This window comes from Daktulosphaira vitifoliae, unplaced genomic scaffold (genome assembly GCF_025091365.1).
Source record: "Daktulosphaira vitifoliae isolate Bord-2020 unplaced genomic scaffold, ASM2509136v1 Scaffold_1, whole genome shotgun sequence".
NCBI classification, from domain to species: Eukaryota; Metazoa; Arthropoda; class Insecta; order Hemiptera; family Phylloxeridae; genus Daktulosphaira; species Daktulosphaira vitifoliae.
In genome coordinates, this window is record NW_026099572.1 from 26,438,775 (window position 1) to 26,452,953 (window position 14,179).

The window sequence follows — 14,179 nt, forward strand, 5'->3', positions numbered from 1 at the left end:
TGTTAAATTTGTAATTAATCATTAATTAACTGTCCATAAAATAATAAATCTAATATAATTATCGTACTTGGCATAAAAAATTAAACTTCTAGAATCTTTTTTTAAACGAATATGCGTTTTCCAAAAAATAAAATGAAAATAAATAATTAAAAATCAACAAAATCAGTTATAGCGTATTTTAAGACTTTTACATGTTTTTTACTGTATGTAGTGTTTTTGTGGGCTATTTATTGAGAAAACAACATTGAAGTTATTATTTTTGAATTTCTTGTAAAATTTCCTTTACTTGAATTTTACTCTTATAATTCTAAGTTAAGAGAAAAAAAAGTTACGAGACATAGATCAGTTATTTCTATTAAATTTGACTCTTCAACTCAACTTAATAGGCCCGGGGGCACGGGTTAACCTTAACGGATCGGTCCCAAATTTTGCACAGCTCATTTTTTTGACCATTAAAAAAAAATTAAGGGGTAGCGTAAAAAAAAAAAGACATTCGATTTTTGAGGGCCACCCTAATATACATATCATGTCTATCGTCTATGGGCAAGTAAAACACATAAAAATTGAATGATAAAATCAATTTTTTTTTTATTCGATTTCTAGACTTTGATTTAGCCGACTATATTATTGAAAAAGTTCGAATGCCCGACTGGGGTAAGTTTTAGGGGGCAAGATGCCACCTTAATTTATTACGATTCGTAATAGATAACTTAAATAGAAATAATAGTAATTATTTCCTAGAAACTTTTGATGTTTAAAAATATTATACAATTGAAATATTCAGAACTACATTAATTTTAATGATTTACTTTAACTAAAAAAAAACCCAGCACAGTGGGGTCGCGGCATAGTGGGGACGTTGCATAGTTGGTTCCAGTATAGATTTAATCTGACAGTGATTAAAATCACTATCATAAGAAACGCTTCGATGCAAATCTGTAGATAGTGTTTAATTCTAAGAAATTGATGGATAATTACAAAAGCAACATCAACTTCTATTTCATTAATTATACCCAGATTAGTAATTCTTTTAATTATATATTATATAATTTTTAAAATTAATTGTTTTCAAATTATTATTGATTTTGATTTTTAATATGTTAAAGGTAATCATTTTGAACCTATTTTTTTTTGTCCTTTAATGTGAAAGTTTTAATAAAAAAAAATGAATTTATTACCATAATTTATAGTTCAACTTGCAAGTTTGAAATTGACATTATTAAATAAAAAAAATGAAATTTTTAAGATTAATATGCAATCAGGAAGTTTTATAATTACTATTTACAGTACATTTATCAGAAAAATTCGATTTTTCTACAGTTTTATCGTAATAGATAATTGAAATAGAAATAATAGTAATCATTTCCTAATAACTTTTGGTGTTTAAAAAGATTTTGCAATTGAAATATTCAGAACTTAATTAATTTTAATGATTTACTTTAACTAAAAATACCAATCAAAACAAAGTTGTTAAAAATATTTACTCAATTGAGCGTATTATAAAATTTGATTATAATTGTAAAAATCCATTGTTAATTCAGAAGAAACTATTATTTTTCAATTATTATTTTTAAAAATGATTTATATAGCAACATGTTACCAAAAAATGTGAAATATTAATGACTGGTTGTAACACACACAAATAAAGTTAAAAAATTAATAAACTACAAAGTAAAATTATTTAATTTTGTAGTTGAAACCTATCATATCAAACTAGAAATTAATGATTTTAATTATCTGTATGGAGAACATGGGATAAGTAACTGTTTAGTTGATAAATTAGAATTTTTTTCAATTTTTGAAGGTAATATCTTCAACTAGATACGAATTGTAGTCATTTGACGTATCGTTGAAAAAAGTAGGTCAAGGTTTGGTAGGTAGGTTAAGTTAGAGCAGAGAAAATTAATGATAGTCACAAAAAACTATATTCTTAGCTTTGCATCGAAGCTAAAACTTGAAATATAGTAAAATAATTTTAATATGAATAAGAAATTTCTTCTTGCGAATGGCGACTACAGTGATAGGATCCTTGATCTTTATTGAAGTTAATGAATATAAATGAGATAAAAATCAAAGGAGTTGAAAATTTATTCTAACTTAAAAAGAATTAAGAAAAAATGCAAAAAATTCCCGGTCATACGCGGGTTGGAATCTTGTACTCTAAACGCGTAAAACACAAGTTTTACCGACTCGGCAACATTTTCAAAAATTAAGTTGAAAAAGTTAGTTTTTTGTGAAAAAATGCCATTTTGAATTCTTTTGAGCATATAACTATATTATATCAGTATAGTTTCAGCCACCGAGCAGTAACTATCGCTATGAAGATGGACTCTGCAATGAGTCCGAAATGTCAGCAATCAACTGCAAACATGGATAAATCTTTAAGCTTTTCAAATAATATGACAATCCATGAAAGTTTCAACACATTCATAAATTTATCGTTATTTTAATGTCAATAATAATGGAGACAACTATAGTCTGTTTTAGTGGTTATAATTTATTTTTATGATATTTATCAATAAAATTTTTCCACGTTAGTTCAACAATGTACGTTAGTAAACTTCGTTGAATATAAGAATATATGTCTGACCTAAATTTTTAAAGATAAAATTACTGTATGATAGATAACAACGAGTTGTACATATATGACGGTGAATTTATATTAAAAAACGAAATTTTTAAACAATTAAACGTTTGATCGGATAAAAACAAATTTATTAAACTAAAAATATGAGTTCCCATTAATGAAAGTTAATAAAAGTTTTTTGCTTTTGAAGTGATGAAAAATTGTTTTTATTTAATTATATATTATTGTTGATATTTTTGAATCAAACAATATTTTCCTTACAGAAATAAAACAATGTAAATAGTTTCCAGAAAAATGAATGTCTCATCTATAATGAATCACTCTGTATATGAACTACTGATATTGTTTTTGGAAAATATTTTGCAATAACTTTTAATTCCGAGTTCAGGATACTGGAACAATTTTTTTAGTGTGGGAAAATCTGAAGACTAAATTAATCGTCTTAAAAATGGTGGAAACCCATTGGATCAAACTGATCTCTGTGGCATGTCTCGGCGCACGGATTCTCAGGATGCGAACAAACTTTTTCTTGTAATTTTTTCATTGGTGGTGTTTGATCTCTGGTGTAAGCCAGTCAAATACCCAACCGTCCACCATTGACGTAGCTATGTTTTTTCAAGCCATAACTTTTTAGTTGAATGAGGGAGGGTAAATTTTCATTTTGCCTCTTTAGTATTTAAACTGCAGGGGCAGTATCACCTATACTCGATCCGGTGTAACTGTTTATGTTTCATTTTTTACTTAAAAAATTTGAAAAGAAAAATGAATTAAATTATTACTATTGAAATTTACTAGACGATGTAATTTATGAGTTGATCTAGTCAGATTAATTATGTAAAAAAATCGAGACGAAAGATAATATAATTCATGTTAACATTTGTTAATTACAACATTGTGTTAATCTTCCATAAAATGTATAGTCTTGCTGTATAACTTAAAACTGTTACATTTTTTTATATTTTCTCATTCAAGATGGTTATTTAAAATTTGAAAATTGTAATGAATTCTTTTAATATTGTATGTATAAAAAACCTACAAATTGGATTATTAAAAAAATCACTATAGTAATTTCGATAGTATTTTGTAAAATTTAATAACAATAAAAAAACATTTTAACAGTATTATAAATTTGTATATATTTTATAATTTTTTAATGAATATTTACATTCTTAACCATTTAAATTCTATTAAAATTTTTTTGAGAAAAAAATCAAGAATAAATAATATTTAGTTATATTTTCCTTTTTGTACTATTCTTTAAATTACTTTCATAAGTATCATTATTATTATATGCTATCATAATATGATATTATCATGTAGGATATTAGTAATTATTTTGTTACTTGAAGCATGTAGAAGTCGATATTACCTGTTCGGCCTTGAGACTTGACAACATTATGTACGCCGGCATACCAACATAATTTTAAAATTATACATTTTGTGAACAGTCACTTTGGTATCTGTTCAGCTCGTATGTAGTTTGTGCTTCTGACATAAGTTAGAGATACTTCAATTTTCAATTTTTATATGTGAGTATTTAAAATATATATAATATAAACGATAATATTTTAATACTTGAAACATTGTATTTTTAGTAAGTATTTTTTAAAATGCCATATAAGGTCACATATTTCAATGTAACAGCCTTAGCTGAACCCATCAGGTTTCTACTTTCATATTTAAATGAAGATTTTGAAGATAATCGATTTGAACGCGAATTATGGCCAACTCTCAAACCAAGTAATTAAAGTAAAAAATGAAGTTTTACATTTTTATATCTAATTTATTTGTGTAGATATGCCTTTTGGTAAAGTTCCCATAGTAGAAATTGATGGAAAAGTATTAAACCAGTCTACTGCAATTACTCGTTATCTAGCTAAGAAGGCAGGATTAGCTGGAAAAGATGATTGGGAATCATTACTTATTGATATTTCCGTGGATAATATTCATGACTTGAGACAAGGTAGCTTATAACAAACAAGTATTTTTATAAAAGTTAAACAGAGTTTTATTAAAGATTGGTCCAAATACATTAGTTTAGTCTGACCTAAATATTGATAAAATTGTATTAGTTGTTTTTCAATTGAGACACTAAGAACAAGGGCCCAAACCAAAAATTCTAACTAAATAAAGCAATTAATTTGAAGGTATTAAAATAGGATAACGATTATAAATTGATTAAAATATAATACTTTTTTATAAATTACTATTAAATTATTAAACAAGTAAAACTTAATGACTAGTCTTTATATTCATTAATTCTAGAAAATGAATTTATTATTTGAGAGGTCTCATATTATGAATGTGTTAAAGCTTTCATGGATTGTCTTGTTGCTTGAAGTGCTTGAGGATATATCCATGTTTGCAGTGGAGTCCGAAACGTCAGAACTCAACTGCAAACATGGTTATATCCTCAAGCAAAAAAGTTTCATATTATTTGAATTGTATTACTTTTATTAAACACTCATTATATTTTTTCAGCACTTGCAAGTTACTCTTATGATCCAGATGAAGAATCAAAACAGAAGAAATATGATCCTTTGATAAAGGAAACAATTCCATTTTATATGAAAAAATTTGAAAGTATTGTTACTGAAAATAATGGATACTTTGTGAATGGAAAGGTACAATACTTTTTTTATCATTATAACATGACATAGATTTTGACATTAAATGATTGCTCAACTTTTTTAACTATTTATTATTTCTTGATTTATTATTTATTAAACTCTTTTAGGTCAATATTTATTGTTCATTGTAAATTTTTTTATTTATAATTAGTACTTCTAGTAAAAAACAAAACATGTATTATTTATAAATTTTATAATTCTTTTTAGCTGTCTTGGGCTGATTTATTCTTTGTATCAATCATGGATTACCTAAATTATATGGCTGGCTTTGATTTGTTGAAAGAATACCCTAAACTACAAGCTCTTAAAGCATCAGTTGTTGCTATTCCTCAGATTAAAGCTTGGATTGCTAAACGACCAAATACTATTTAAAATTAAAGCATAATATTTTTATAAATCATTTTAAATTTTATATTTGTGTTATTATTCTATGTAGTTCATTTAAATTATTTACTATTTTTGTATCATTATTGTAATGAAACATATTTTATTTAAATTTAGGATATGATACTAAACTAGCAATTTTTATAATTACATCTTACATAAAAATAAAAATAAATCTTGGAATTTAAAAAAGGTAACAGTTACATTGTAATTATTTAAATAAAAAATAAACCTAGCACAGTGGAGACGTGGCATAGTTGGGTCCAGTATAGATTTAATCTGACAGTGATTAAAATCATTATCATAGGAAACACTTCGATGCAAATCTTTAGATAGTGTTTAATTTTAAGAAATTGGTAGATTATTTCAAAAGCAACAATAATTCTTATTCCCTTAATTTTATCCCGATTTGATTTATAGTTATTATATATGAATAAATAACAATTATAGTAATTAAATTTAGTATGAAATTGATATTCAGTAATTTAATATTGTAATTTTTACGGATTTATTATAAAAATAATAAAGTAGTAGTATATTTCTTTACTTTTAACGCGTAAAAAAATTTAAAGGGCTTGATGCAATACTTTTAAAGTTATAAGTTTTATACACTGGACTACAAGGAACTTTCATCAGAAACAAAAAAAAACCTTTCTAAATCAACTTTTCCCAATGCTTTAAATGTGCAATTAGACTTTTTACTTACTTCTAAGTATTAATATTATTACTTATTATTAAAAAATAAGTATTTAAATAAAAAAAATAATTAAGAACAAAAAAAAATTGTATTAAATTAATACTGATTTTGATAATTAATATGTTAAAAATAAGGAATATGACATATTTAACCTATTCTTTAATCCTTTAAAGTTGATTTTTGTGAAAGTTTATATTAAAAAAATTAATTAAGTTAATACCATTACTTTTAGTTCAATTTACAAGTTTGAAATTGCATCTTGATTTCCAGTTTCATTTAAGTTGTTCCTTGATAATATGGGGGTTGAACAGATTATATAATAGTTTAATTGTACCAATGCAACTTTCCAAATGATTTTCCGTCAATGATGTGAGCTCATCCAACACAGATTTATATTCTTTCCTATAAAATATTTTAAATGACATATTAGCTGCATTATTTCTATTATTATCAAGGCGCTTAGGTACAAGTCAGGTTCTATGACGAACTGTAAACTCTTTTTCAGCATCCACACCAAAAGACTTCAAAAACTCATTTGAAATATTTGTAAGGTTATCCATACCATCTACCTCAGAATTAATAATGTTTAATGATTCTAGAGTACTTGACATGACATCATTAAATAGGCAATTTTGTGAGAATTAAAAAAATTGTATTTTTATCGTAATAGATAACTTAAATAGAAATAATAGTAATCATTTCCTAGAAACTTTTGGTGTTTAAAAATATTCTACAATTGTAATATACAGAACTACATTAATTTTAATGATTTACTTTAACTAAAAATACCAATCAAAACATAGTTGTTAAAAAGATTTACTCAATTGAGCGTATTATAAAATTTGATTATAATTGTAAAAATCCATCATTAAATTCAGGTGAAACTAAAAATCATTTTTTTTTTAAATTTATGATTTATATAGCAACATGTTACCAATAAATGTGAAATATTAATGACTGGTTGTAACACACACAAATAAAGTTAAAAAATTAATAAACTACTACAAAGTTAAATTATTTAATTTTGTAGTTGAAACCTATTATCATATCAAACCTAATTCGTCTGTAAATATTTTTAAAATATAAGTAAGACCTGAGAAAATAAATGACAGTCCCTCTCAAAAAAAAAAAAACATAGTAAAATAATTTTAATATGTATAAGAAATTTCATCAAATAGGGGAGAATGTAGTGATGGAGTCCTTAATTGAAGTTATTGAATCTAAATGTGACAAAAATCAAATGATTTGAACATTTTTTCAAAAAAGAAATAAGAGCCTTGTACCACAAGCAGGGCCATATTTACGCACGGACAAAATAGACATTTGTCCTGGGCCCATGTGGCCAAGGGGCCCACCAGTGACTTACTATATAATGTATTATTTTGTTGAAATAAAAATTTTTTTTTATTGTTTTTGTCTAGGACATAATAACAAGGCAAATGACATAATAAAATATATACATAAAACAAAAATACAATGATAGTTTCATATACAATAGTGTAAGAATTAAGAAACCAGCAGTTAAAATGTATTTAGTAATAAAAAAGATGATAGGGAGTGAATAATAAAAATAATATTTGTTCATTTCATAATAATATTATATAAGATTAATATATATTATTATTGATTGATGTACTTTTAGCTATAGGTTATAAGCTTAGAAATATTTGTATGGTGTTATTTAAACTGAATAATTCTACAACTTTTTCCCGTAAACATATTAATATGTAACTATAGTTACATAAACTATAGTAACAACATATTTTGTTTTGTGTAAAAATAATAATAAATACACAGCTCGCATTATTGCCATGTGCGATAACGCCGATAACAGTATACATTAGGGTGGTCCTTATCTACATAGGTCATTTTTTTTTTTTATTAAATTCAATCAGGACGCCCCCTAGAATTGTTCTACAGAGTGTTCAGTAAGTTAGGAAACTGTTAAATTGTTACAAACAATAAGTACAATAGAAATTCGTTTCCTTATTTACTGAACACTCTGTATAGGTTAAAAAAATACATTTTGTGAAGTTTCGTAATTGTCCAATGATTTTTTCCCGTGCCGCAGAAGGGTTGAAATTTAATAAATTGGGGTAAAAATTAATTTTTTACGTATAACTTGTTAAATTTTACTTTTTGAATCAAAAAAATTTACTGAATAAAATTTGTTTAAAAATGTATTTCCTATAAAATATATTATATTATTTTTTACTCTATATTGCATATTTAATTGAATAATCAATAAAACACATAAATACGCCGTTTTTTCCCGATTCTAATTTTTTGCGTAATTCAGTTTTTATTAGCGTAAAAATTGATAGGCTACCTGTACTTATAAGTTTCAATGGTAATGAGCAACTTCTTGGCGTTCCTTTTATTAAATCAAGTACAGGAAGAGAACAAGCTTCAGCAATTCATAGTTTATTAGTAGAATGGTATATTGAAAATAAAGTTCAGGCTATTTGTTGCGACACAACAGCCGCCTCTAATATGGGGAGATTACAAGGTGCTTATATTATTTTAGAGCAATACCTCGAAAGGGACCTTTTATAAAATTGCTTTATCTAGTGGACCAAATATACCATTGTTTAAAAAATTTAAAAAAAGTTGGGCACAGATTAAAGACTGTACAATAAATCCAGATTTAAAAAATATTACGGTTAAAACACAATTAAACGGCTTAGAAAATAAATTAATTTTGTTTATAATGGAAAAAATAAAAATTAATCAACCAAGAGAAGACTATAGAGAACTTCTTAATTTGGCAATTATTTTTCTTGGCGGTGATCATTATACAAATATTTCTATTAGATCTCCTGAAGCTTTTCATCACGCCAGATGGATGGCAAAAGCCATTTATTGTTTAAAAATTTTTCTTTTTCGAGAGTCTTTCGAGCTAACAAATGACGAACGGGTTGGTGTTCGTGATGTTTGTATATTTTTGGTAAGAATTTATTTAAAATACTGGTATTCTGAAAATAATTCTATTGAAGCTCCTCGTATAGACTTAGAATGCATGAAAAATGTTTATGAATACACAAAAATTGACGATGCTGTAGGTTTAATAGCACTTAAGAAATTTAGCAACCAATTATATTATCTCGCGCCTGAAAATGCCTCAATGGCATTTTTTGATGATCAAATACCTGTTGAAATAAAAAGACTTATGGTAAAATCATTACAAACTAATGAATGTGAAGACTTAAAAAAATTAATCCGCCAAGAAATATAAAACATTTTGTAAGTAAAACTATTGACAAGTTCATTAAGGCAAACTCAAAATTTTTTTTTAAACGTGTTGATATGAAAACTAGTTTTTTAAGCAAAGATCCCGAACGATGGAATTTAAATATAGATTATCTAGACTGTCAAGAAATAGTGCGAAGATTAAAAGTTGTAAACGATACTACAGAAAGATCAGTGAAATTAATTGAAGAATATAACTCGATAATTACTAAAAAAGAAGACCAAAAGCAATACTTGCTCCAAGTTGTCGCAGATTATAGAAAACATTTTCCTGATGCAAAAAAAACACATTAATGAAATAATGATGATTATTTAATAATAATTGATAATAAATTTCCATAATATTTTTTTAGTTGTGTTTTTTTTATAATTAAAGTTTATTTTTATTATTTATTAGTTTTATATTATATGTTTTAATCAGTTATATGTTATAAGACCAAGATTTAGAATTAGAAAATATTTTACTAATTAATATTTGTACATAATTTTATAATTTATATAGATTTTGTAAAAATTTGTCGATTACGTTAATAAAAACTGAATTACGCAAAAAATTAGAATCGGGAAAAAACGGCGTATTTATGTGATTTATTGATTATTCAATTAAAAATGCATTATAGAGTAAAAAATAATATAATATATTTTATAAGAAATACATTTTTAAACAAATTTTATTCAGTAAATTTTTTTGATTCAAGTAAAATTTAACAAGTTATACGTAAAAAACTAATTTTTACCCCAATTTATTAAATTTCAACCCTTCTGCGGCACGGGAAAAAATCATTGGACAATCACGAAACTTCACAAAATGTATTTTTTTAACCTATAGAACAATTCTAGGGGGCGTCCGGGCAAAAAAAAAAACTTTGAAAATTAAGAGCCACCCTAGTGTACAATATGCCGTAAACGGTACTATAATGTATCTAAGAAAAAAATAGACCCAAAGATGATATACNAATAAAAGCCACCCTAGTATACATATTACAATTACGAGTACAATATTCCTAATTGGCGGTGGTCGACAAAATTATTTTTCACTTTTCACTTGTCGAATATCGATACTAATAATACAAATGAACAGTTACGACTTACGATTCCAAAGAGCAACATATAATATTATTTTATTTTATATAAAATGTTACCAAAAAAATATCTAAGTGGCGGCTCCGCCAAAAGAAAATTAAAAGAAAAAAAAGAAGAAGAAATTAAAAAGTTACGTGGAAATTTAAATAAATATGTTGTTAAAATTAATACAGAAACATCTACATCACTTATTAATGATAATTTAGAAAGTAAGTAATTCAAACTAAATTATAATAAAATATATTATTGTCCGAGAAAAAAAAAACGAAATATAATAATAATATAACAACTCTTACTGTATATTTTTAAATAATACTCATTACTCAAGTATAAATACGTAATATGTATATATATTTTTTTATTTTTTAGTCAATTCATAAAATTTAAATTCAGAAAATCTTATTAACCAGGTTAAATCAAACAAGCTAACGACTAATGAAGAATCTACGGTTTAATCTATGGTAAGTTTATTTGAAAATGAACTTGAAACACATGATCAAAATCCAATCGATAATAATTTAAATACTATTAATAACGATTTAAAACAAATCAATTTTGAAAATTTCATTGACGATATTGCTTTATGGCCCTCATCCATTACGGACAATTTTCGGGAACACTTCATCCTCCAAATCAAAGTATTCAAGCTATAGACGAGTCCAAGAAATCGATTAGAGGCGTTTCTCGTAAATTAAAAAAACATAATTTTTTTGTAACAAAAAAGAATGGTATCTCAGTTCCAAGAACTTGGTTAATATATTCTCCCTCGAATGTCAGCGTGTTCTGTTATATTTGTAAATTATATGCTAAAACTTCAAAACATTTACTTTGCAAGGAAGGCTATAGTGATTGGCATCATATTACTGAACGGCTTATTGAACATGAAAACTCAACTACTTATAGAAATGCAATATGTGATTATTCCAATCGTTCTGTAGAATTAAAACGAATTGTTTGCCAACTAGTAAAAGAATATAAAACAGAAGTTCAATATTGGAGAAATACTTTAAAACGTACTATAGCTGTAATTCAGTTTATAAGCCAAAGAGGTTTAGCTTTTTTTGGGGATAATGAAATATTAGGTAATTCCCATAATGGTAACTTTTTAGGTATTATGGAATTATTAGCAACATTTGACCAATTTCTCAAGGAACATTTAAATAATTATGGAAATAAAGATAGTGGAAAATCTAATTATATTTCATCTCACACATTTCGTGAGCTTATATCACTGATGGCAGAAAAAGTTTTAAACGTAATTGTAGAAGAAATAAAAAATGCTTAATATTTTGGCCTTATTGTAGACTCAACGCCAAATGTGACTCATATATTAGCTATAGTTTTACGTTATGTGAAATCTGAAGGCCAAGCCATTGAACGTTTTATAAAATTTATAGATATTTATAGTCATAATGCTGAATACTCAACATCAACTGTTATTGAAATAATAAAACAATTAGGTTTAAATATTGAGAACTTTGTTGGCCAGTCGCACGATGATGCCAGTAATATGGCTGGAAAGTATACGGGATTACAAGTGCGAATAAAAAAGATAGCTCCAGCTGCTGAATATTTACCGTGCGCAGCACATTCGTTAAATTTGGTAGGTGTTCGTACTGTTGAAAGTTATAATTGCATAAGTAATAATGCAGTTAAATACTTTAGTATTATTTAAACATTATATAATTTTTTTTCAATATCAACTCATCGTTGGGATAAATTAAATCAGTTTAAAATCAAAGGGAATGCTTTTTTTAAAATCATCATCACAGACACGTTGGTTAGCGAATGCTAATGCTACTAAGGCCTTAACCCTTGGCTATTCTGAAATTATCAAAATTCTTTTTGAAATGTCTAATGATATGAATGAAAATACAAATACTCGTAATGAAGCAAAGTATATTTTAAATCAACTAAGAACAAGAGAAATGGCGATTATGATTGTTACTTGGAATTGTATATTAAAGCGAATAAATTTAACTTCAAAAACTATACAAAGTTCAACAACAAATATATCGATAATAGTACCAATATACAATTCTCTATTCGATTTTATACAAAATGTCCGAGAAAATTTTGAAATATACGAAAATGGATTCTATTTAATAGTAGAAAAATAAATAGATTACAAATGCAAAAGAATAAAAAAAAATGTTGAAGAGAGACAACAAAGTTTAAGACAAAATTTCATTACTGATAAACATTATGTAATTTGCGATACATTATTGGCAGAAATACAAAAAAGAAGAGAAGTTTAATGTTAATGTGGAAAAAAAATTTGGATTTTTATTTAAAGAAAACTTAACCAGAAATGAAATTATGACTAGAATTAAAGCATTAATATTGTTATATGAAAATGAACTTGATATTGACGCCGAAAGCTTCGTAGATGAATTTATTCAATTTCAAAGTCTTATTACATCTACCAACAATAGCACAACAATAACGCCAACTGATCAATTAAAGTTTATAAGAAATATGCAAATAGCACATACGTTTCCAAATGTAGAAACGTGCATTTTAGACACAAGTGTTACCGACTTGGAAACCGTACGTCGTGTCCGTCAACTGAAAAAAATGGCAATTTAAGCTAGTTCAAATTTCAAAGTTAATTTTCTCGACTTAAAAAAATCAAAAAAACCCAACCCAGCACAGGGGGGTCGCGGCACAGTGGTGACGTGGCATAGATGGATCAAGTATAATGATATCTGACAGTGATTAAAATCACTATAAAAAAAAAACAATTCGATGCATATCTTTAGATAGTGTTTAATTTTAAAAAATTGGTGGATTATTCCAAAAGCTACATGATCTGCTAGTTCATTATTAATATCCTAGTTAAGATAAAGTATGTCGAATGAAAAAGGGATTATTAAAAAATATTATTTCTCATAAAAAAATTGTGTTGATCCATACACTTTTCAATATGTCATAGCATTATAAAGTTAAAAATGTAAAATATAAAATCGAGAATTTTCACACAATACTAGCATTCGGTAGCCATTTTCACCGTGAAGATAAAATAAAGTCCGAAATTTTTTTTTTACCATAATAAAGTATATTACATTAGCTTTAATTTAAGATATATACAAAAGTGTCTGACCTTCCGGAACATTTTCAAAAGTTAAGTTGAAAAAGTTAATTTTTTGTGAAAAAGTTGTCATTTGAAATCCCCCCGATTTCAAATGACAATCTTTATCTGCCCACAGGGGGGTGTGGGCAGATAAAGGGTCAGATTTACAAAAAAAATATACCAAATGATAAGTAAAGGCATCAAGCATCTATATAAAAAATTATATTGATATGTTCATTTTTGAAAAAGTTACGGTAGTTTTTAGTAAAAAAAATTTTAAAAATTTCGAAAATTAGCAATTTTTAAATTTGTAATTTTTTTGGAGGTTTCCCCCATTTACGGGGAACGAGGGAAATTTTTTCAATTTTTGAGGGTAATGTCGTCGATTAGATACGATTTGTGATCTTTTGACGTATCGTTGAAAGAAATCCGTTCGGTGAGAGCTGAGAAAAAGTGGTAACAGACAAAAAAAAAAA

The 14,179-nt window shown here is 26.0% G+C and overlaps 4 protein-coding genes across 6 annotated transcripts in view; 3 read left to right on the top strand and 1 right to left on the bottom strand.

Annotated features, from left to right (window-relative positions):
* The window catches only part of LOC126910556 (glutathione S-transferase-like), a 15,449-nt gene extending 9,651 nt beyond the window's left edge, over nt 1-5,798 (top strand). Inside the window, exons 2-6 of one of the 2 annotated variants that reach the window (XM_050693211.1) lie at nt 3,937-4,116; nt 4,183-4,327; nt 4,383-4,550; nt 5,069-5,211; nt 5,425-5,798. In XM_050693211.1, coding sequence (XP_050549168.1) covers nt 4,198-4,327; nt 4,383-4,550; nt 5,069-5,211; nt 5,425-5,589 — 606 coding nt within the window. In that variant the 5' untranslated portion in view covers nt 3,937-4,116; nt 4,183-4,197 and the 3' untranslated portion in view covers nt 5,590-5,798. Of the gene's footprint in view, nt 1-3,935; nt 4,117-4,182; nt 4,328-4,382; nt 4,551-5,068; nt 5,212-5,424 lie in introns of those variants that run through there. The other variant, XM_050693210.1, reaches the window with a different exon arrangement.
* LOC126910542 (tubulin-specific chaperone E) overlaps nt 1-14,179 on the bottom strand; it is a 53,618-nt gene that overhangs the window by 28,735 nt on the left and 10,704 nt on the right. The window lies entirely within an intron of this gene.
* Nucleotides 1-14,179, top strand: part of LOC126910537 (WD repeat-containing protein 47) — a 79,033-nt gene that overhangs the window by 24,530 nt on the left and 40,324 nt on the right. The gene's annotated exons all lie outside the window — the stretch shown is intronic.
* On the top strand, nt 11,214-13,219 carry LOC126909598 (uncharacterized). Its single transcript, XM_050692061.1, has 3 exons — nt 11,214-11,847; nt 11,935-12,233; nt 12,863-13,219. The coding sequence occupies exons 1-3, from the start codon at nt 11,214-11,216 to the stop codon at nt 13,217-13,219; spliced, it is 1,290 nt and encodes a 429-aa protein (XP_050548018.1).

Excerpts from the sequence above, each read along its gene's own strand:
- LOC126909598 (XM_050692061.1), top strand. The coding sequence starts at position 11,214 with ATGGCCCTCATCCATTACGGACAATTTTCGGGAACACTTCATCCTCCA. Across the intron at positions 11,848-11,934 it reads TATTTCATCTCACACATTTC|ACTCAACGCCAAATGTGACT; the intron begins GTGAGCTTATAT and ends GCCTTATTGTAG. Across the intron at positions 12,234-12,862 it reads CAGCACATTCGTTAAATTTG|AAATACAAAAAAGAAGAGAA; the intron begins GTAGGTGTTCGT and ends CATTATTGGCAG.